The sequence below is a fragment of the Palaemon carinicauda genome, chromosome 38 (assembly GCF_036898095.1).
Source record: "Palaemon carinicauda isolate YSFRI2023 chromosome 38, ASM3689809v2, whole genome shotgun sequence".
NCBI classification, from domain to species: Eukaryota; Metazoa; Arthropoda; class Malacostraca; order Decapoda; family Palaemonidae; genus Palaemon; species Palaemon carinicauda.
In genome coordinates this window covers 64746269-64769355 of record NC_090762.1, presented here as the reverse complement: position 1 = coordinate 64769355, position 23087 = coordinate 64746269, and the positions used below count along the sequence as shown (strand labels likewise).

At 51.6% G+C, this 23087-nt stretch overlaps 1 protein-coding gene and 1 pseudogene across 1 annotated transcript in view; both read right to left on the bottom strand.

Annotated features, from left to right (window-relative positions):
* mus81 (mus81 structure-specific endonuclease subunit) overlaps positions 1–23087 on the bottom strand; it is a 266143-nt gene that overhangs the window by 232590 nt on the left and 10466 nt on the right. Inside the window, exon 2 of the mRNA XM_068362324.1 lies at positions 7991–8157. Coding sequence (XP_068218425.1) covers positions 7991–8146 — 156 coding nt within the window. The 5' untranslated portion in view covers positions 8147–8157. The remainder of the gene's footprint in view (positions 1–7990; positions 8158–23087) is intronic.
* On the bottom strand, positions 18752–18869 carry LOC137630714 (5S ribosomal RNA; annotated as a pseudogene).

The window sequence follows — 23087 nt, the reverse complement described above, 5'->3', positions numbered from 1 at the left end:
TTAGTAGGTCTTGCCGGTGGCACGACAGAGAGAAAATTGAGTTCTGTGTTTACATTGAGTACTGAGTACCTGCACGACAGATGGCGCTGTTGAAGTACACCCCCTACCTGCATAGCGATCGCTGGCGGATTTTGAACGTAGAGTTTTTCTGTCGGGCAGCAGAGCTGCAGCTTATATAATCACCGGCTAAGTTTAATATTGAAAATTGTATTTTTCCTAACCATACAAACCTTAGCTATTTACATAGGGTTTACTTTCGGCGTAGCTGAAATTGACGAGCCATTAGATTTTAACGAGGGTTTACTACCTCCGCGCTAGTTAGCAGGGGTAGGGGAGGGGTAGCTTGCTACCCCTCCCCCCCTCACACACCGATGAAATGTCTCACTTCACTTAGAGGTAGGACTTGACTTGGGGGACAGGGCTGGCGGGCAAATATGTGTAAATAGCTAAGGTTTGTATGGTTAGGAAAAATACAAATTATCTACGAATTTGTCATTTGTTCCGTAACCGAAATACAAACCACGCTATTTACATAGGGTGACTTACCCCTTAGGAAGGGTGGAAAGTCCCCAGCCATACTGGCTTTGGCTTACCCGGGGACTCAGAATCCGAGTGAGTCGCACTCGAGAAAAGGAGTCCCTGCACCTCACAAGTTCCTTGCTCTGCAAGGAAACGTGTGGCCTACATAAGCTTGTGTGTGAAGGAAGAAAGTGTGACCCGTCCTAGGCAGTTGACCTGGAGTTCTAGATGGAACTCTGGGTTAGGACGTTCCCAATACCACCTCGTCAGGGTATGGGGGACGCGACAGTATTGTCTCAATACTTGGAACACAAGGAAGCATGGTTTACCTGCAGAGGGTTGAGGTCAGCTATGCAGAGACCAGGATGCTGCTTTCCCCAGTAGAGGGGAGGATGAAGAAAGAAGTAAGGGCCAGACATACTTCTTCCGTTCATGCAGTCTAAAACCTGGTAACAATGCCCTCAACCTTCTGCTACCTGTCCAAAAAAGGAGCCTGAGGTTAGACCAGCTGTCGTGTAGCCACCACAGAGCGATAGAAACATATCGGTACCCCTGTGGGTCATGTCCTGCAGGAAGTGGGCTGCGAAGGTCGCTAGATGCTTCCAGACTCCAGCTTGTAGCACCTGCGTCACAGAGTAGTTCCTCTTGAAGGCGAGTTACGTTGCAATGTATCCGACATCATGGGCTGTAGGGCGACGTGACGGGGGAAGGTCTGGATACAGGTCGAGATGAATGCCCTTGAATCCGGGCTGAAAGGGCATACTGGTGACTCTCCCCTGCGTCCTTCCTGTGCTCCCAAACCGGCCTTGCACGTGAGGCCAGACTGCAGCTGTTCTCAAAGATAACCCCTCAGTTCCTTTACTGGCAAGAAGGAGAAGGTCTGGGTCATCTGATACAGAACGGAGACTCGAAATCGTGAAGGAGTCGAACCGAAGGTCCGGGACTCCAAGATTCTGAATCTAGAAAACAACTCAGGAGCGAACCTGAATGTTACCTCCCCCTATCCTCTTGAAAGGGCGGAGTCGTACGAGACCATGAAGATTGCTTACACACTGGCCGGGGCCAGAGCGAGCAGGAGCACCATCTTCCAAGACGGACGACGATCAGAGGCCTGACGCAATGGTTCGTAAGAAGATCTCTTAAGGGACTTAAGAGTCCGAACCACGCTCCATGGAGGAGGTCTCACTCCGACTGGGGGCAGGTACGTTCGTAGCTTCGCATGAGCGAAGAAAGATCCAGCGGGAAGGCAAAAGTCTATCCCTTTCAGCCTGAAGGCCAGGGAAAGGCTGAGCGATAGGCTTCACTGCCGAGAGCGGAAACGAGTTTCCTCCCGCCGATAAGCAATAACTCCGTTATTGCTGGAGTAGAGGCATCAAGGGAAGAGGAACCTCTCCCACAACACCAACCACAAAAGACTCTCCACTTCGCCTGGTAGACCCCTGCGGATGACTATCGCAGGTGACGCGACCTCCGTTCCGCGACTGTTGCGGGGTGCCTCTTTGTAAGGAGGTGGTGTAGTGTCTCCAGGCGTGGAGCTGAAGCGATGTTACGGCTTGTGAAATATGTTGCAGTGTGGTTGTTTGAGTAGCCTGTGTCGTGGAAGAAGCTCTCCCGGGAGTTCCGTCATGGGATGCAGAAGGTCCGGAAACCGTTCTGCATATAGTCGCAGCGGAGCTCTCAGGGCCATCGAAAGGTTGACCAACAACCTGGTCTCGTTGAGACCCCTTCTCAACAGACAACAATGGTGGGAAGACGTAGGCGTCGATGCTGTCCCACCGTCACCGGAAAGCATCTTGCCAAAGAGTCTTGGGGTCTGAGACTGGGGGGAAGAACAGCGGTAGCTTGAAGTTCCAGGCTGTCGTGATCAGGTCACCCAGGCTAGGACTTGCTGGTTACTAGAGGCCAAAGACCCCCAGGTACTCTCTATCTGTGAGGCTCAGCTCAGATTGTCGGAGAGAACAACCCTCTGCCCGGAATGAGCGAGCCGATAGTGGTATTGAGTGGACTTCGGATCATCTCAGTATCTCTACTGCAAGATGCGAAAGTATGAAAATGTACCTCCCTGCTAGTTGGAATACGCCAGTACCATGGAGTTGTCGCGTGCGGAGCGACTCGGCAGGAACTGTAGGATCTGTAGAAGGGCTAGACTACAGCCTCTAAGCCTACTTGAATGATGTGGAGGTACCCTTCAGGTCCTGACCATAGACCTAAACCAGAACATGGGGGACACCCCCCCCCCCCCCTTTTTCTTTGGCCAGTCCGAGAACAGCATCAAATGCGGGGAAAGGACGAGAAGATCTACTCCCATGCAAGAGGTTTCCACAGGTCAACCCCCATTGCAGGTTTAATCGTTCCGCTGGTCCCATAGGGGCCAGAAAGTCCGGTTAATCGTTGCTTTGATTCCACCGGAACTTGGGCCGCCTAACAGGGAACTTATCCTAAGGCGACCGTTCGGGACTTAGACGGGTCAATGAGGAAAGGAGACCCAGGAAACGTCCCAAGATAGGGCTGAAAGCTCTCCTTGACTGAAAAAAGATTCTGCGACTCTCCTCAGCCTTGCCACAGTCAAATGAAGGGAAAGGCTCGGAGAAGGAGACAATATCATGGCTAGATATCCCAGATGTTGAGGTAGAAGTAGAGAAGGCTCCTTGCGAATTACCATAATCCCTCGATCTTGGTCAAGTCCCGGAAGCTTGTCTCGGTGTTGAAGAAGGTCGAACCCTAGACTACCGGAGTTGGCCAGACCTCCAAAAAGCGAAGGAGGCGGACACCTGCCCCTGAGTGGCCATGAGGAAAGCAGGGAGAGTTCTCTGGTGAAAACCTGCGATGCTGCAGCGGGATCGCCACACAGCATCTTAAACAGGTACATCTGTAGTCTAGGCTGAATTCCAAGTGCCTCCTGGAAGATGGACGGAATGGGACCTGGAAGTACCCGTCCTTCCGATCCAGGGCATAAGGAGTCTTGTGGTCTCGCTACCAGTCTGATCGACTCTGCTGTTCCACGCTGGACGAAGTTTGTTCGACAAACTTGATCAGAGCCGAGAGGTCGATGACGGAACTCCCGTCTCAGATGCTTTCCAACAAGAAAGGATCGACTGAAGAAGCCGGGGAAGAAGCCATCGACGACCCTATGGAGGACATTCTCCTAAAGCATGGCTCCCTCTGCCCAACGGGCAAACCTATTGCTGACCCCATGGCATAGAGGCTCAGCGACACTGGAATCGCTGTCAGTGGAGGAGAGATGTTAAGAGCGAGGCGCGATATCCTTGGCTGATCACGGAGATCGTGCAGGAATTCTAAAGTTTGTGAACTCGCCCGCTCCCTCTAGATTATGCCTCCTCAGGAGAACTTCCTGTCCTACCTGTCCTTGACAGGAAGGGACCGCTATTGTACACCTTGCCTTATCTGCCGTAGCCGGTTCCAATAACCTAGGCCGTATGAAGAGGCGTCGGAGGCTTGCAGGGTCTGGAAGTAAGAGCCTTGGAGGAGTGAAAATGGGATTCGACTTCCTCCGCACAACAGCTGTCCATTTCTCTGTCCTTGGGCTCAAACAAACTCTTCCCAAGGATGGAAGAGTGTCTGAGCTTGTCAACATCCACGGACGGGATTCCCGAGAGGAAGCACTCGGTCACTGCGTCTAGATGCTCCAACATCAAGTTTGCCCGCAAGTTCGAAACTTGACGACGGAACGCAAAGGTGCTTGAGCCCGAGAGAAGGAAAGTGCCCGTGATCTTCCTGAAGCTTCCTTGTACCAATCCTCGGGTCGCAATCGGAGAGGGAAAGGCCTGGTAAGCCCCTTCCACGAAATGGTGAAGAGGAAGGGCTAACCCAGTCACCCCCCTGCCCGGCGGAGAAATCTCGAAAGAAAAACTCCCTGGCAAGACCCTTCCAGGGAACGATGGGGAGGAAGGGCTAAACCAAGTTCTGGAAAGAAGAATGTTGTTCAGCCTCCCTGAAGACTCTTCCCGCTCTTGCACGTGCCATGCTCTGCAATACGGGGTGAAGACCGTGTTCTGGAAGTACGCGCTCCAGAAGACTCGTCAGGTTGCCCGTGTTGCGAAACCTCGATGGGAATCGCGGTCGCAATCGCACTGGTGCTCGCGCGAAGGTAAATCAATGGTTCGCGCGTGGGCGAACGTGGATGCGCGTGGGCGAACGTGGATGCGCGTGGGCGAACGTGGATGTGCGTGGGCGAACGTGGATGCGCGTGGGCGAACGTGGATGCCGTGCGCAGGCACGCAGTCGAAAGTGCGTGAGGGAGCAGATGGGGGGCGAGCGTGGTTGGAAGAGCGAGCGCTGGCGGTCGACATCCGATAGTGAGCAGGCGAATGATGGAGCGAAGGCGAGCGACGGCATGTTGGCGAGCGATGGCTCACTGGCGAGAATCGCGCTGGCGCTCGCGCGATGGAAAACCGTTGGTTCGCGTGCGGGCGAACCTGGGTGCGCTGGCGCGCGGCCGAGAGGGCGAGCGCAGGCGGGCGATGGAGCGTCATGGCGAGCGATAGTCCGTAGGCGAATGAAGACGCGTTGGCAAGCGACGGCGCGTTGGCGAGCGGTGGTGCATTAAAAACGCTAGCGAGCAGGTGACGAATCGCGCGGGCGCGTAGGAGATTGCTGACGCGTAAGAGACTAAAGAAGGTCGTCGGCGAGAAGGCGTAGGAAAACTCCTTGCCTGCGCCCAGATCTGGTAAATCGTGGGCGAGAGGGCGAACGTTAGCGCACATTGCGCTAATCAGAAGGCGCGCAGGTGCATCAGGAAGGGGAGCGCTGATGCGTGCTAGCAGGCAGGCGATCGTGGGCGTTCAGGAAAACGTTGGCGTCCATGGCGCGTAGCAGGAAAGGGCGCGCAGATGTGCGCTGGCGTACTTTAGAGAGCTGGCGTACTGAAGAGAGCTGGCGCACAGAATGACAGAAGTACAGGTGAGCGCTGGCGAGCAGGAAGAAGATCTACGGCGAGACTCAACTACTGGAGATCGTGGTCCACAGCAGGCAAGCGCTAGAGCGCTACTGCGCGCGGGCGCGCAGGAGAACGTTGGCGCGCAGGAAAAAACCTGGCACTTAAGGGGCTTACCCACACTGTGGAATAAGCCCCTTAAACCCGAAGGTATTGGTGCCCGTAGTAAACGGGTGAGTTGGCGCCCACTGCGCATCTGCGTCCAGGAACGGAGGTGAAGACTAGAAGGTCTGGCAGGAGTAGGCAGCTGCAACGGTCGGCACTCGTCGAGGAGGGTCCTCTGCGGCGAACGTCGAACAAAGATGAAGACGACCTCGGACAGGTGCAACACCCTCCAACCTCCGAAGAGGAGTCTCTGAACGTGAACTCCCCCGAGGGGAAGAGTCACTGGCAGGAGAGACCGTAGGCATCAGCTGTCCCCAAAGGGAAACTGAGCCCTCAGCAACAACAGCAGGAGGAGTCCTCCGAAGAGGAGTCTCTGTGGTGAACTCCCCCCCAGGGGAGAAGCATTCGCAGGAGAGACCGTAGGCTCAACTGCCCCCCGAAGGGGACAGAGGCTTCAGCAACAACAGCAGACGGAGGCCTCCGAAGAGGAGTCTCTGTGGTGCACTCCCCCTCGGGGGAGAAGCACTCGCAGGAGAGACTGTAGGGCTCAGCTGCCCCCCGAAGGGGATTGAGCCTTCAGCAACAACAGCAACAACAGCAGACGGAGTCCTCCGAAGAGGAATCTCTGTGGTCAACTCCCCCCCGGGGGAGAAGCACTTCCAGGGGAGACCATAGGGCTCGGAAGCCCCCCGAAGGGGACTGAGCCTTCAGCAACATCAGCAACAACAGCAGAAGAGTCCTCCGAAGAGGAGTCTCTAAGAGTGTCCTCCCTCGCGAACGAAAGAGGAACACTTTGTAGAAGAGACGGGTCAGCAAGTGATCTAAAAGAGCAATCCTCCGAAGAGGGGCTCCTGCAGTTGCTCAGCCCCTTGAGCGTAACCGCAGGTGCGACTGCTCAGCACCAAGAGCACAGTCGCACGAATTCCACAAAATAAAGGCAAGAGGAGTTCCCCCCGAAGGGAAAAAAACTCAAGCCTGGACGGGAAAACTTCCCTCGGAAGGGAAATTACCCCCCCAAGAAGGCGAGCCTTCTGAGAGTTCCAAAATGAACTGGAGAGCTGTCAGTCGTCACGGGAGCACTTCCAGGAGAAGGAGACACGCCCCTGACGAAGATCTATAGGGGAGGCAGCAACAGCAGACTCCCCAGGCCCCAACAAGACAGCTCGCTTCGTTGTCACATTACACAAATGAAACTAGATCGTTAACTGTGAATAAAAAACAAAAGTCATTAGTTAACATTCATTCCCCCGGGAAGACTCCGAAGAGGAATCCCGAGGGAAAAGAACAAGAATTACACAACAGGCACATGCCCTCAAACCACTTACACTCACGGAAGGAGAGCTGTAACAAACACAGAATTATAACAATTATAATTATGTAATTCAAATATGAATGTTCACTAAAGAAAGAACGAAAACACCGAAAGGAATTGTTCTACAAAAAACTGAAGAGTTAACAAATACAATTAGATTCATAAACTAATCGAGATAAAATGTACGGCGTAGCAACCCCACCCACACGGGAAGGAAGCTACCCAGGACGTAGCAAAGGTAAAACGTAGTAAAGGGTGAACGACCTCAAGAGAGTGAGAGAGAGACCGTAGTCAAACTCGATCGCGACCCATGAAATTACAACGTGGTGGCCTAACTGCCGAGGGCTCCACGGAGATATCGTACACTACACACACAAGCACGAACTCTGAAAAGGAAACTTACTGATATCTATACTCAAATATATCCATAAACACAAAAATATGTTTACATATATATTGAGTATAGGAAAAGTAAGTGATTAAGTAAAGACAAAACATATAATGGCTGCCAAGCGAGGACAAAGACAGGCATGACTGTACATCGTCCGAGCCAAAAGTGAAGTGAGACATTTCACCAGTGTGTGAGGGGGGGAGGGGTAGCAAGCTACCCCTCCCCTACCCCTGCTAACTAGCGTGGGGGTAGTAAACCCTCGTTAAAATCTAATGGCTCGTCAATTTCAGCTACGACGAAAGTAAACCCTATGTAAATAGCGTGGTTTGTATTTCGGTTACGGAACAAATGTTCTAAGTTTGTCATCTCAATCTTCTCAAATACTGTAATCTTACACAATGAGAGTACACAAGTGATGTCAATGCACGAATACAACAAGAATTCAAGCAATACTGGATATAATACTACTGTACTCCATAAGATTTTTGGTACACAGTAGAACTTTACAACATATCCTACTATTAACTCTTAAAACCTTTGCAAATGAGGGAATAGAGAAGGCATAGGAAAGGAGATTAATATTATCCATATAACATGTACAACTGCTGTAAAAGGAAATTCTAAATCCACGAACTTTTCATACCAGAGAGCTATATGTTAGTAGCTTTTAGTATACATGAGTAAACCAATACAATTGTATCCAACTTACTCTTCTGTAATTAAACCTCATGTTGGATCCAATATTTGCTGCTTCTCTTTCCCATTCGGCAAGCCATTCATCAAAAAGTGGATTTGAATGTCTCACAACCTTCTTCTTGCGACGGTACTTTTTTGAGGGTAAAGATTTTCCTACATTCAAACTCATGGTGAACTACTCTGTAATAACAAAATATGCTGCTATTAGAATACAATTAAATCATTCATGAATTGTATCTTAGAAAATAAAAATACAAGAATTATTACAAACACAACCTTAATCAGAAATATATTTCAAAACCCAATTCTTTTTTTTTTCTTTTCACCATAAATCTTTTGCATATTATTGTTGGTGATTATAGAAGACTTCACCATTCTGAATTATAGCAAATATAAAACTCAACTGGATTTCTTGATTCAACCCTCCAAGTATCATGTGCAATATCGGTACAGGTATGTACAGTACCTGTGCCATAAATATGCAAAATACTGATAGTGTATATGCTTTTTATCAAGAGCAGATAAACCATTTTTAAAGATACTGAACCTTATCCAGACATGGGCTACCTACAATGAGAGATAATTCAATCATACCAAGTACAGTATTGCAGAAGAATCATGTAGTGAGGAATTTGAAATATCAACAACTGAGATGCAGTCAACCCTTGATCAGCAAACATTGTTTATCCCTGATGAAACAGCATGCTTAAAGATTGCCAAAAAGGAAATAATTATCTTGACTGATGTTCATGTAATGTTAGAAGCTTAAACCTGGCAAATCTATGTTGAACGATGCTGCTACCAAGTCACACATTATGGTATCTATATGGAGTCTTCAGGGGAAACTGAATATAGCATAAAAGGTGAGCAACATAGGTGTGCTTGCATAAAAAGTTTGCTACCTCATGTAAGTAATATGACAAATTTTAATAATTTTTATTTTTCTTAGCATACAAACATTCCACTATTTATATTGGGTACTGTATATTGTTTTTGGCAAAGCTGAACTAGCCATGATAAATCTAAGTGAGGGATAACTACCGCACCTGCTAGTTAGTGGGTGGGGGTGGGGGTAGCCCGGCTACCCTGCTCACCTACACATCTTGGTTGAGTAACCACTTTGCTTATTGGCACGACTTCTTGGGGGACAGGATGGCAGGCAAATGTGTATAAATAGTGGTATGTTTGTATGTTAGGAAAAATATGACAAATTCGTAGATAATTTGTATTTTTCTTAACTATACAAACCTTTCCTATTTAATAAGGGCATTACTTTTGGCGTAGCTGAAATGACGAGCCATTAAAATTTAGCGAGGGCTAACTACCCATACGGCTAGTTAGCGGGGTTAGGGGAGGGTAGCTTGCTACCGCCACCCCTCACACACCTGTGATTGAGCTCACTTTGCTTGGAGGTAGGACTTCAAGGGGGATAAGGATGGTGGGTAAGTTTTTTTTAAATAGCTAAGGTTTGTATACAGTAGTTAGGAAAAATACAAATTATCTACAAATTTGTCATTTGTTCCGTAACTGGAATACAAACCACGCTATTTAATAGGGGTGACTCACCCATTGGGTAGGGTGGACGTCCCAGCCAATCTGGCTTTTGGCTTTACCAGGGGGCTCCTTATCTGAGTATGTCAGTACTCAAAAATAATGAGTCCCTGCAACTCGCTAAAACCTTGATACAAGTCCGTGGCCTACACAAGCTATGTGTTGAGGTATATAGAAGTGTGACTGTCCAGGTAAAATTATTCAAAGTTCTTTAGAAGGAAAAACTATGTAACTAGGACTTTCCCAATACCACCTCATCAGGGTATGGGGAAGTAACAGTATTAATCTTAATACTAGGTATACAAGGAAGCATGGTTTACCTGCAGTGGTTTGAGGTCAGCTGTGCAGACAACCCAGGAAGCTGCTTTAACCCAAGAGAGGGGAGAATGAAATAAAGAATAAGGGCCAGTCAAACCTTTTCATTCACGCAGACTGAAACCGGGTTACAATGCCCTAACCTTCTGCTACTTGTCCAATAAGGAGCTTGAGGTTTTAAACCAGCTGTTGTGCAGCCACCACAGGACCAATAGAGAACGTATCAAGTCTACTGTGGGTCATGTCTTGCAGGTAGTGGGATGTGAATGTGGTCTGACGATTCCACACCCCAGCTTGAAGAACCTGCATCACTGAGAAGTTTCTCTTGAATGCCAGGGACGTAGCTACGCTTGATATCATGAGCTCTGGGGTGACGTGAAGGAGGAGGGTCTGGATTCAATGCATGGTCTATGACCTTGCAAATCCATGCTGAGATGACGTTCTTGGCGACCCTCCTCTTAGTCTTTCCTGTGCTGACGAATATTTCAGGCACACGGGGACGGGCTACGGCGGTTCTCTTAAGAAGTGAGACCTCCCGCCTAAAACTCCTCACTGGGCATAGTAAGAGATGGTCTGTGTCATCTGTTACAGAACGGAGACTAGAAATCTGGAAGGAGTCAAATCGTGGATCCGCTACTCCCGAGTTCCGAGTCTTAGCAATAAACTCAGGGACGAAGTAGAAGGTTACCTTTCCCCATCCCTTGAATGGGCGATGTCGTATGAGAGACCATGAAGTTCACTGACTCGTTTGGCGAATCCAAAGCTAGCAGGAACACCATCTTCCAAGTCGGATGGCGATCGGTTGCCTGGCGTAATGGTTCATAGGGAGGTCTCTTAAGAGACCTGAGAACTCGAACCATGTTCCATGCGGGAGGTCTCACTTCTGACTGAGGACAGGTAAGTTCATAACTCCGTATGAGTAAGGAAAGTTCTAGTGATGAAGAAATGTCCATTCCTTTCAGTCTAAAGGCGAGGCTTAAGGCTGAGCGATAGCCTTTTACTGCCGAGACTGACAGGCGCATTTCTTCACGCAAATACACGAGGAACTCCGCTATTGCTGGAATAGTGGCATCGCGAGGAGAGATACCCCTTCCACGACACCAACCACAGAACACTTTCCACTTTACTGGTAGACTGCTACTGATGACTTACGCAGGTATCCCGACATCCTAGTCGCAACTTATTGCAAAAATCCTCTCTGAGAGAGATGCTGGATAGTCTCCAGGCGTGAAGTCGTAGCGAAGCTACAGCTTTGTGGAATATGTTGGCATGTGGTTATTTGAGTAGATTGTGTCGTGGGGGGATTCTCTTGGGGGCTCCGTTAGGAGTTGCAGAAGGTCCGGAAACCATTCTGCGTGATGCCATAGTGGAGCTATGAGGGTCATTGAAAGATTGACTGATGTTCTGGCTTTGTTGAGTACCCTCCTCATCAGACAGAACGGGGGAAAGGCGTAAACGTTGATGTTGTCCCACCGTTCTTGGAATGCATCTTGCCAGAAAGCCTTGGGGTCTGGGACTGGGGAACAATACAGCAGGACCCTGAGGTTCAGGGCCGTTGCGAAGAGGTCCACAGTCGGAGAACTCCACAAAGTCAGGACTTTGTTGGCTACTAGATGATCCAAAGACCACTCGGTACACACTATCTGAGATGCTCTGCTCAGGTTGTCGGTGAGCACATTCCTTTTGCCCGGAATGAAGCGGGCCGATAGTGGTATCAAGTGGATTTCGGCTCATCTCAGTATCTCTACTGCTAGATGGGATAGATGCTACAAAAAAGTACCTCCTTGCTTGTTGAAGTAAGCCACTACTGTGGTGTTGTTGCTCATCACCACCACTGAGTGGCCCACCAGGAACTGTTGGAACTGTTGAAGGGCCAGAAGATGGCCGTTATCTCTAGGAGATTTATGTGGAAGTACTCTTCTGACTCTGACCAGAGGCCTGAGGTCATCTGGTGCAGCACGTGGGCCGCCCACCCTTTTTTTTGAAGCGTCTGAGAACAGCATCAAATCCGGGGTTGGACGAGAAGATCCACTCCCTTTCGTAGGTTCTCGTCTGCCATCCACCATTGGAGGTCCATCAGTTCCGCTGATCCCATGGGGATCCTGATGTCCGGGGAATCACGATTCCAGCGGGACTTTAGTAGCTACTGGAGGGATCTTATCCTGAGGCGACCATTGGGAACTATACGGGCCAGCGATGAAAGTTGACCGAGGAGACAACCACGTTTGGGCTGGAATTTCTTCTCGTTTGAGAAAAGGTCCTGCGACCTTTCTCAGCCTTGTTATCCTGTCGTCTGATGGGAAGGCTTTGTGGAGATTGGTGTCTATAATCATGCTTAGGTATACTAGTCTCTGTGTAGGAAGCAGGGATGACTTCTCAAGATTTTCCACAATCCCCAGATCTTGGCAAAGTCTCAGAAGTTTGTCTCGGTGTTCAAGAAGGGTTGACACCAAGTCTGCTAGGATTAGCCAGTCACGGATGCCAATCCTGTGTGCCGAAGATGACACTAGGGCAAACACTCGGGTAAAAGCTTGAGGTGCTGTGGAAAGACCGAAGCACAGCACCTTGAACCGGTACTTTCTGTTGTCTAGGCTGAATCTTAAGTACTTCCTTGAAGACGGATGGACTGGGATCTGGAAGTACGTGTCCTTTAGGCCCAGTGTACACATGAAGTCCTGAGGTCTTACCGCTAGTCTGACCGTGTCTGCCGTCTCCATGCTGAACAGAGTTTGTTTGAAAAACTTGTTCAGGGCTAAGAGGTCGATGACTGGTCTCCAGCCTCCAGACGCCTTTCTTACAAGAAAGAGTCGACTGAAGAAGCATAGGGACCCGTTGAGGACCTCTTGGAGAGTGCCCTTCTTCAACAGGGTCTGAACTTCTGCCCGAAGGGCCTGACCCCTTCCCGATCCCATGGCAAAGGAGTCTATTGACACTGATTAGGGGAGGGAGAGATGTTATGAACGGGACACGATATCCTAGACGACTCACTGAGATTGTCCAGGAATCGGCCACGAGTTGCTTACACCTGTCTGGGCAACTTTGTAGGCATCCCCCTTCTGGTGGAAACGCAGGGGAAGTGCCTATCCTAGCGTTTGCGGCTCGGCCGCTCCCTCTAGGATTCTTTCCTCCCCTGGATGACTTTTTGCCGAGCTTATTAGACACTATTGTCCTCACTGTTGGTTTCGTCGGTCACGGTCTTGGTTGGAGGTTTATAGGGCTTGGATGTCAATGCCCTATGGAGGAGGGAGTCTCGATGAGACTTCCTCCACCTCTCAGCAGCTAGTTCCACATCAATAGGCTCAAACAGGTGGGCCCCCTCTAGGGAGGAATTTCTAAGCCTATTTATCTCGATACTGGAGACCTGTTGGTGGAAACTCTCAGACACTGCATCTCAACGTTTCAAGATGGTGTTTGCCCACAAGTTAGAAACTTGGTGGCCAAGAAACTCGATCGTGCGAGTGCCTGAGAGGAGAAAGGTCTCCATTGCCTTCCTGGTACGCTCCTTGGAGAAATCCTCGGATCGTACCAGGATTCCCAAGGTCCCTAACCAGATGTCCAGCCATGAAGTAGCTTGCATCGCATACTTAGTGACCTTTTTTTGGTTAAGGACTTCGGCCACCAAGAACGAGACCTGCCGGCTGGAGAGTCTCTCAAGAGGGATTCCCCTGGTTAGCTCTTCCAGAGAGTGGTGAAGAGGAAGAGCTGAACTGGGCTCCTCCAGGATCTCTAAGTACCTTCTCTGCTGTACATGAGGAGGTGGGAGGAGCTTGTTCGTAGAGCCGGCACGGTTGGAGGAGGCACAGTCGGAGAGCTGTTGGGGGATCTTATCCCTGGTACTCTTCAACCCCTGAAACCAGGGAAGGGCTGCACTGGTCTTTTGTAGTTTCCAAGTGCCGAAGACGCGGTCTAAGACCGTATCCTTGCCCTGTCGATGGGGTATCTCTGGGTCGGAAAACCGGTTGAGAACCCTCATTAAAGTCAAAACCTGCCAGAATGCATGTTCTGACTCTTGTTGCTCTCCTCCTGATGTTGGACTCACAGCAAAGTCTCCTTCTGTTCCCAAGCGCTCTTCTTTGGGTGAGTCTTGGACAATCCTCAAGTGGCTGGCTGTCTCCATTCTTGTAGTCCTGGTGGAGGACTTTGGCAGAGTCTTGGAGTCTTTGGACTCCTTCCGAGGAAGGAGGCAAGATTCGGACATCGAAGGCCCAAGTGTTGTGTCCCTCCTGATCTCTGACTGAGGGGAACTCTCCACGTGAAGGGAGGTTTCCTCCAACGGTGGAATGGAGGAGTGTCTCTCCTCGCGTGATTCCCTTGGTGAAGGATGGTCTTCATCAGACAGGAAGGGAGAGTACTGGGGAGATACTGGAGGGACTAGCCTTGATGGTCTACGTGGAGTCAGCTTCACCCTCGGGGAAGTGACCGCGTCGGAAACTTCTCTTTTCCTCTTCGAAGGGGTAGAGGAAACCATGGTTCCATGTCTTGAGTCCAGAGCTATAGGTTGCTCTGACTAGCAGCCAGACAGGATAGGTTTGAATGCCTGTGTTACAGCTCTGACTAGGGCACTGAACCAAGGCTGCTGACTGAATGATGCAGTCAGGCAGATCCCCTGAAGGGAAAGGGACTGAAAGTTCCCTACGAGGAGTCACTGTAATAGGTGGGTCCGCCTGAGAAGGCAGTTTAGGGATCCTGAACCCATCTGCTTGTGCCTGTTTCCCTTCTCCAGCAGGGCATGCTGGAATGCGTTTGCAGGGAGGGGAATGAGGCGATGGTGACCTTGCCGGGTGTAGTTCCTGCACCTGTGCCTGTTAGCGCACGTGAGAATATTGGCGCACGAGCGCGCAGGAGAATATTGACGTGCAAGCGGGCGCGCAGGAGAATATTGCCACATGAACGGGCGAACAGGAGAGTATTGGCGCGTGCACGGGCGCGCAGAAGAGTATTGGCGCGTGTGCACAGATGAAATTTGGTGCGCAGGTGCGTGGTGGCGAGTGCGCATGTTTTTGTGCATGCATGCAGGAGAAACTTGGTGCGCAGGAGAGCGCAGATGTCCAGGAGACCACCGGTGTGCAGGTGAGCGCTGGATTGCACGTACTATTTCACCTACAGAGTGTTGGTGCGCAGGAGAATAATGGCGAGCAGGAATTTGTTGACGCGCAGGTGAGTCCTGACGCGCGGGAGAGCACTGGTGCGCACTAGAGAATTGGCGCGCAGGAGAATGTTGGCGCACAGGAGAGTATTGGCGCGCAGGAGATCGTGGGCGCTCAGGAGAGCGCAAGCGCGCTGCCGTGTGGACGACCCTGGGCGTGTGAGCGCAGGGTGCGCAGGTGAATGCGGGCGCAGGGCACGCAGGATAGTGCTGACGCGCAGGTGCATGGTCATGCTGCCTTCTATGAGGGCGAGCAGATGAAGGGGTGCACCGAAGCGCTGTAGAGAGCTGACGAGCTGCTGGTGAGTGCTGATGTCCTGTAAGTTGGCGAGCTGCAGGGCGATGGCGCGCAGCTGCGCACTTTGCTAGAGCTACAATAGGCTTTACCGGTGACAGGAACGGTGATGGAAGGTCGGCAGGTCTGGAGGGTGGATGGTCGACGTGACCTTTGAAAGGGCGAGCATCCAACGAAGGAGATCGCGAATGATCAGCAGAGAGGTCCAGGACCGAAATCACAGGACTAGTAGCAGGAGCAGTGACGATCGATGGAAGAAGTTCGGATGACTGCAACGGAAGCTCCTCTGCAGGGGACGGCTGCAACAACGATGAACCAAAGAGGCGCCTCTTCACCACTGGTGAAGGGAGACCTCTGAGACGAAGTGGAAGGCGTGCTTTCCGATGAAAGCGGCCTCTGGGGGCCATTGGATCAGCAAGCTAACCGTGCGCCGCAGCAGTCCTCCGAAAAGGAGTCTCTATAAGTGAACTCCCCCGAGGGAGAGAAACACTTGCAGGAGAGACAGACTGACTTAGTTTCCCCCTCGAAGGATGTTCAGGAATGGGGGAAACTAAGTCGGCAGCAACCGCAGGAAAGTCTGGAGGGGCAGAGGAGTTGGATGATAACGCACGAGACACCTCTGACACAATAACGTCGATGAGGGTTAGAGGATCTACCTCCGACGGCTAAGATGACTGCTTAACAGAAGCACCCATACAGATGAACTGTATCAAAGCTTCCTTGGAGGGAGGACACGTAAACCCCAAAAAGACCAAATCTATAAAATGACAAATTCGGAGATAATTTGTATTTTTCCTAACCATACAAACCTTAGCTATTTACATTGGGTTTACCTTTTAGCGTAGCTGAAATGGCGAGCCATTAGAATTTAACGAGGGTGTATTACCCCCGCGCTAGTTAGCGGGGGGTAGGGGAGTGGTAGCTAGCTACCCCTCCCTCCCTCACACACCGGTGAACTGCTTCACTTCACTTAGAGGTAGGACTTGTCTTGGGGGACAGGGCTGGCGGGCAAATATGTGTAAATAGCTAAGGTTTGTATGGTTAGGAAAAATACAAATTATCTCCGAATTTGTCATTTGTTCCGTAACCGAAATACAAACCATGCTATTTACATTGGGTGACTTACCACTTAGGAAGGGTGGAAAGTCCCCAGCCATACTGGCTTTGGCTTTACCCGGGGACTCAAAATCCGAGTGAGTCGCATTCGAGAAAAGGAGTCCCAGCACCTCACAAGTTCCTTGCTCCACAAGGAAACGTGTGGCCAACATAAGCTTGTGTGTGAAGGAAGAAGTGTGACCCGTCCTAGGCAGTTGACCTGGAGTTCCAGAAGGAACTCCGGGTTAGGACGTTCCCAATACCACCTCGTCAGGGTATGGGGGGACGCGACAGTATTGACTCAATACTCGGAACACAAGGAAGCATGGTTTACCTGCAGAGGTTTGAGGTCAGTTATGCAGAGACCAGGATGCTGCTTCCCCAGTAGAGGGGACAATGAAGAAAGAAGTAAGGGCCAGACATACTTCTTTCGTTCATGCAGACTAAAACCTGATAACAATGCCCTCAACATTCTGCTACCTGTCCAAAAAGGAGCCCAAGGTTAGACCAGCTGTTGTGTACCCACCACAGAGCGATAGAAACGTATCGATACTCCTGTGGGTCACGTCCTGCAGGAAGCAGGCTGCGAAGGTCATTAGACGCTTCCAGACTCCAGCTTGTAGCACCTGCGTCACAGAGTAGTACTACTCAAAGGAGAGGGACGTTGCGTGTATCCGATATCGTGCTGTAGGGAGACGTGATGGAGGAGGGTCTGGATTCAGGTCGAGATGAATGTCCTTGAGTCTGAGCTGAAGAGGTATACTGGAGACTCTCCCCTGTGTCCTTCCTGTGCTCCCAACCCGGCTGCACGTGAGGACAAACTGAAGCTGTTCCCAAGGATAACCCCTCGATTCCTTTACTGGCAAGAAGAAGAAGGTTTGGGTCATCTGATACAGAATGGTGACTCAAAATCTTGAAGGAGTTGGACCGAAGGGCCGGGACCCCAAGATTCTGAGTCTAACAAACAACTCAGGAGCGATCCTGAATGTTGCCTTCCCCTATCCCTTAGAAAGGGCGGAGTCGTACGAGACCAAGAAGATTGCTTACACACTGGCCGAGGCCAGAGTGAGCAGGAGCACCGTCCCCCAAGACGGAATACGATCAGAGGCCTGACGTAATGGTTCTTGAGAATATCTCTTAAGGGACTAAAAAGTCCGAACCATGCTCCATGGAGAAGGTCTCACTCCGACTGGGGGCAGGGGCGTTCGCAGCTTCGCATGAGCGAAGAAAGGTCCAGCGGGAAGGAAAAAGTCTATTCCTTTCAGCCTGAAGCCCAGAGAAAGGCTGAGCGACAGGCTTCATTGCCGAGAGCGGAAAGGAGTTTCCTCCCGCCGAAAAGCAATAACTCCGTTATTGCTGGAGAAGAGGCCTCAAGAGAAGAGGTATCTCTCCCACGACACCAACCACAGAAGACTCTCCACTTCGCCTGGTAGACCCCTGCGGATGACTATCGCAGGTGACGCGACCTCCGCTCCGCGACTGTAGCGGGTTGTCTCTTCTTGAGGAGGCAGCGTAGTGTCTCCAGGCGCGAAGCCGAAGCGATGCCACGGCTCGTGAAAGATGTTGTAGTGTGGTTGTTTGAGTAGCCTGTGCCGTGGGAGAAGCTCTCCCGGGAGTTCCGTCAGGGGAAGCAGAGGGTCCGGAAACCGTTCCGCGTATAGTCACAGTGGAGCTCTCAGGGCCATCGTACGGTTGACAGACAACCTGGTCTTGTTGAGACCCATTCTCAACAGACAACAATGGTGGGAAGACGCAGGCGTCGGTGTTGTCCCACCATCACCGGAAAGCATTTTGCCAAAGAGTATTGGGGTCTGAGACTGGGGGGAAGAGCAGCGGAAGCTTGAAGTTCCAGGCTGTCGCGATCAGGTCCCCCAGGCCAGGACTTGCTGGCTACTAAAGGCCAAAGATCCCCAGGTACCCTCTATCTGCGAGGCTCTGCTCAGATAGTCGGAGAGAACATTCCTCTGCCCGGAATCAGCGAGCCGATAGTGGTATAGAGAGGACCTCGGATCATCTCAGTATCTCTACTGCAAGATGCGAAGGTATGAAAATGCGTCCCTTGCTGGTTGGAATACGCCAGTACCATGAAGTCGTCGCGCACGGAGCGACTCGGCAGGAACTGTAGGATCTGTAGAGGGGCCAGACTACGGCCCCTAAGTCCGGTTAATCGTTGCTTCGATACCACCGGAACTTGGGCTGCCCCACAGGGAACTTATCCTGAGGCGACCGTTCGGGACTTTAGACGAGTCAATGAGGAAAAGAGACCCAGGAAACGTTCCCAGGTAGGGCTGAAAGCTCTGCTTGACTGAGAACAGGTACTGCGACTATCCTCAGCCTTACCACAGTCAACTGAAGGGAAGGCTCGGAGAAGGAGGCAACAGCATCTGGCGTACCCAGGCGGTCACCCATCCAAGTACTGACCAGCCCAACGTTGCTTAACTTCGCTGATCGGACGAGAAGCGGTGTTTCCAACGTGGTAAGGCCGTTGACTCAATATCATGGCTAGATACCCCAGATGTTGAGGCAGAAGTAGAGAAGGCTCCTAGCAAATTACCATGATCCCTCACTCATGGTAAGGACCCGGAAGCCTGTCCCGGCGTCGAAGAAGGTCGAACCCGAGCCTACCGGAGTTGACCAGACCTCCAAAAGGCTAAGGAGGCGGAAGCCTCCTCCTGAGCGGCCATGAGGAAAGCAGGGAGAGTTCTTTGGAGAAAATCCTGCGATGCCGCGGCGGGATCGCCACACCGCATCTTAAGTCTAGGCTGAATTCCAAGAGCTTCCTGGAAGATGGATGGAATGGAAACTGGAAGTACCCGTCCTTCCGATCCAGGGTCTAAGGAGTCCTGCCGCCTCGTTACCAGTCTGATCGATACAGCTGTCCCACGCTGGATGAAGGTTGTTCGACAAACTTGAACAGAGCTGAGAGGACGACCACGGAATACCCGTCTCAGATGCTTTCCTACGAGAAAGGATTGACTGAAGAAGCCGGGGGGTGAAGCCGTCGACGATCCTATGGAGGACCTTCTCCTAAGGCATGGATCATTCTGCCCAAACGGGCAAAACTCTAGCCGACCCCATGATATAGAGGTTCAATGACACTGAATTCGCTGACAGAGACGGAGAGATGGTAAGAGCGAGGCGCGATATCCTTGGCTGATCACGGAGATCGTGTAGGAATCTGCATCGGGAAGCTGTTATCCAGATGAGTAACCTTAGGCATCCTCCAAGCGTGAGACCTGCAAGGGGGGGTTGCCAATCCTAGAGTTTGTGAACTCTGCCGCTCCCTCTAGGATTATGCCCCCCCAGGAGAGCTTCCCGTGCTAGCTGTCTCTGACAGGAGGGGACTGCTATTGGACACCTTGTCTTAGCTGCCGTAGCCGGTCTGATAACTTAGGCCGACGAGGCTGAAAGAAGAGGCGCTGGAGGCCTGCAGGGTCTGGAAGAAAGCGCCTTGGAGGAGTGAAAACGGAAGTCAACTTCCTCCGCACAACCGCTGTCCATGTCTCTGTCCTTGGGCACAAACAAGCTCTTCCCAAGGATGGAAGAGTGTCTGAGCTTGTCGACATCCACGGATGAGACACTCGAGAGGAAGCCCTCGGACACTGCGTCTAGATGGTCCAACCTCGAACTTGCCCGCAAGATCAAAACTTGGCGACGAAACGCCAAGGTGCTAGAGCCCGAGAGGAGGAAAGTACCAATGACCTTCCTGGAGCTTCCTTGTACAAAACCTCGGGTTGCAACTGAGGAGGGAAAGGACCTGGTAAGCCCCTTCCACGAGATGGAGAAGAGGAAGGGGGTAGACCAGTACCCCTTGCCCGACGGAGAAATCTCGAACGGAAACCTCCCTGGCAAGACCCTTCCAGGGAATGACGAGGAAGGGCTAACCCAGGTTCTGGAAAGAAGAATGTTGCTCAGACCTCCCTGAAGATTCTTCCTGCTCTTGCATGTGCCATGCTCTGCGTTTACGGGGTGAAGACCGTGTTCTGGAAATACGCTCCGGAAGACTCGCCAGGCTGGCCATGTTGCGAAACCCCGACGGGAATCGCGGTCGCAATCGCCCTGGCGCTCGCGTGATGGTAAATCAATGGTTTGCGCGTTGCCGAACGTGGAAGCGCCCCTGCGCGGGCACGCAGGAGCGCAGACGAAAGTGAGCGAGGGAGCGCAGAAGGAGGGCGCGTGTGGTAGGAAGGGCGAGAGCTGGTGGTCGGAATCCGAAAGTTCACAGGCGAGCGATGACCCGTAGGCGAGCGATGACCCGTAGGCGAGCAATGGATACTGCAGGAATCAAGCCGACGTTCGCGCGACGGCACGCCGTTGGTCCGCGCGACGGCACGCCGTTGGTCCGCGCGACGGCACGCCGTTGGTCCGCGCGACGGCACGCCGTCGGTCCGCGCGACGGAACGCCGTCGGTTCGCGCGCGGGCGAACATTGGAGCGCACGCGCGGGGCCACGTGGGCGTGCGGTTGCGTGGGCGTGATGTCGCGCGGGCGTGTCGGCAAGCGATGGCGCGTCGACAAGCGATGGCGCGTCGGCAAGCGATGGTGCGTCGGCAAGCGATGGCGCGTTGGCAAGCGATGGCGCGTTGGCGAGCGGTGGTGCGTTAACAAAACGCTAGCGCGCAAGCAAAGAATCGCGCGATCACTAACGCATAAGAGACTAGGGGTGAGCGCTGAAGCAAGCTGTTAATCAGGCGATCCTGGACAGTCAGGAAAAACCGTTGGCGCCCATTGGTGCATGGCAGGAAAGGGCGCGCAGATGTGCGCTGGCGATCGAAGAAAGCTGGCGCACAGAAGGACAGAAGTAAAGGTGAGCGCTGGCGAGCAGGAGGAAGATCTACGGCAAGACTCAGCTACCGGAGATCGTGGTCCACAGCAGGCAAGCGCTAGATCGCTACTGATGGTGCCCAGGGGAACTGACACGCGTGGCAGATCGATGGCGATCGTTGACGTGCAGGAGATCGCTGACGAGCAGGCGAACGTTGACGCGTCTGTGGTCGCTGGCGAGCAGAAGGCAACGCGTGGAAGCCTGTGCGTAGAAGAAGAGTCCATGTCCAAGACCTGAACCGAAGTTCTAGATTGCGCGGGCGAACGTGAGTGCACAGGGCGCGTAACAGGAACCAACAGGAACAGCAGAGACGATCATCAGGAGAGCGCTGACGAACAGGAGAGCGCTGGCGAACAGGAGAGCGCTAGCGATCAGGAAAACGCTGATGAGCAGGAGAGCGCCGGTGCGCTAACACTGAGCAGGAGATCGCCTGTGCGCTAACACTGAGCAGGAGAGAACACTGCAGAAGGGCGCGCAGGGGAACCCTGACACGCAAGGGAAGTACCCTCGTGGGAGGTAACCCTTTGCCCCGAAGGGACCGTTGTCCGTCGGGAGATCGATGTCCGTCGGAAGACCGTTGCCCGTCGGAAGACGAGGTCAGACTGCTGTCCATCTGCACCAGGGGCGGAAGGTCAAGAAGAAGGAGTTGCAGGCTGCATACGGAGATTCAAAAAGGCGCCTCTTAGCACCCTTATAGGGAGATGGGAGGCCCTTACGACGTAGCGGACGGTGAGCCTTACGGCGAAGGTGGCCAACAGCAACAACAGCAGAAGAGTCCTCCGAAGAGGAGTCTCTATGAGTGTACTCTCTCGCGAACGAAAGAGAAACACTTCGTAGAAGAGACGGGTCAGCCAGTGACCTAAAAAGAGCAATCCTCCGAAGAGGGGCTCCTGCAGTTGCCCAGCCCATTGAGCGTAACTGCAGGTGCGACCGCTCAGCACCAAGAGCATAGTCACACAAAAAAAGGCAAGAGAAGAACCCCCACAGGGGAAAAACTCAAGCCTGGACAGGAAAACTTCCCTCGAAAGGAAAGTTCCCCACCCAAGGAGGCGAGCCTCCTGAGTGTTCTAAAATGAACTGGAGAGCTGTCAATCATCACGGGAGTACTTCCAGGAGAAGGAGACACGCCCCTGACGAAGGTCTATAGGGGAGGCAGCAACAGCCGAATGCCCAGGCCTCAACAAGACAGCTCACTCCGTTGTCACATTACAGAAACGAACTAGATCGGTAACTGAAAAATAAAAACAAAAATCATTAGTTAACATTCATTCCCCCGGGAAGGCTCCGGAGAGGAATCCCGAGGGAAAGGAAACAAGAATTACACAACAGGCACGTGCCCTCACAACCACTTACACTCACGGTAGGAGAGCTGTAACCAAAACAGAATTATAACAATTATAATTATGTAACTATGTAATTATGTAATTTAAAAATGAATGAACACTAAAGAAAGAACGAAAACCCCGAAAGGAATCGTTCTACAAAGCTTTAAAATCAACACAATTAGATTCATAAACTAATTGAGACAAAACGTACGGCGAAGCAACCCCACCCACACGGGAAGGAAGCTACTCAGACGTAGTAAAAGTAACGTAGTAAAAGGGTGAACGACCTCAAGAGAGAGAGAGAGAGAGAGAAAGACCGTAGTCAAACTCGATCGCGACCCATGAAATTACACCATGGTGGCCTAACTGCCGAGGGCTCCACGGAGATATCGTACACTACACACACAAGCACGAACTCTGAAAAGGAAACTTACTGATTTCTATACTCAAATATATACATAAACACAAAAAAATGTTTACATATATATTGAGTAAAAGAAAAGTAAGTGATTAAGTAAAGACAAAACAAATAATGGCTGCCAAGCGAGGACGAAGACAG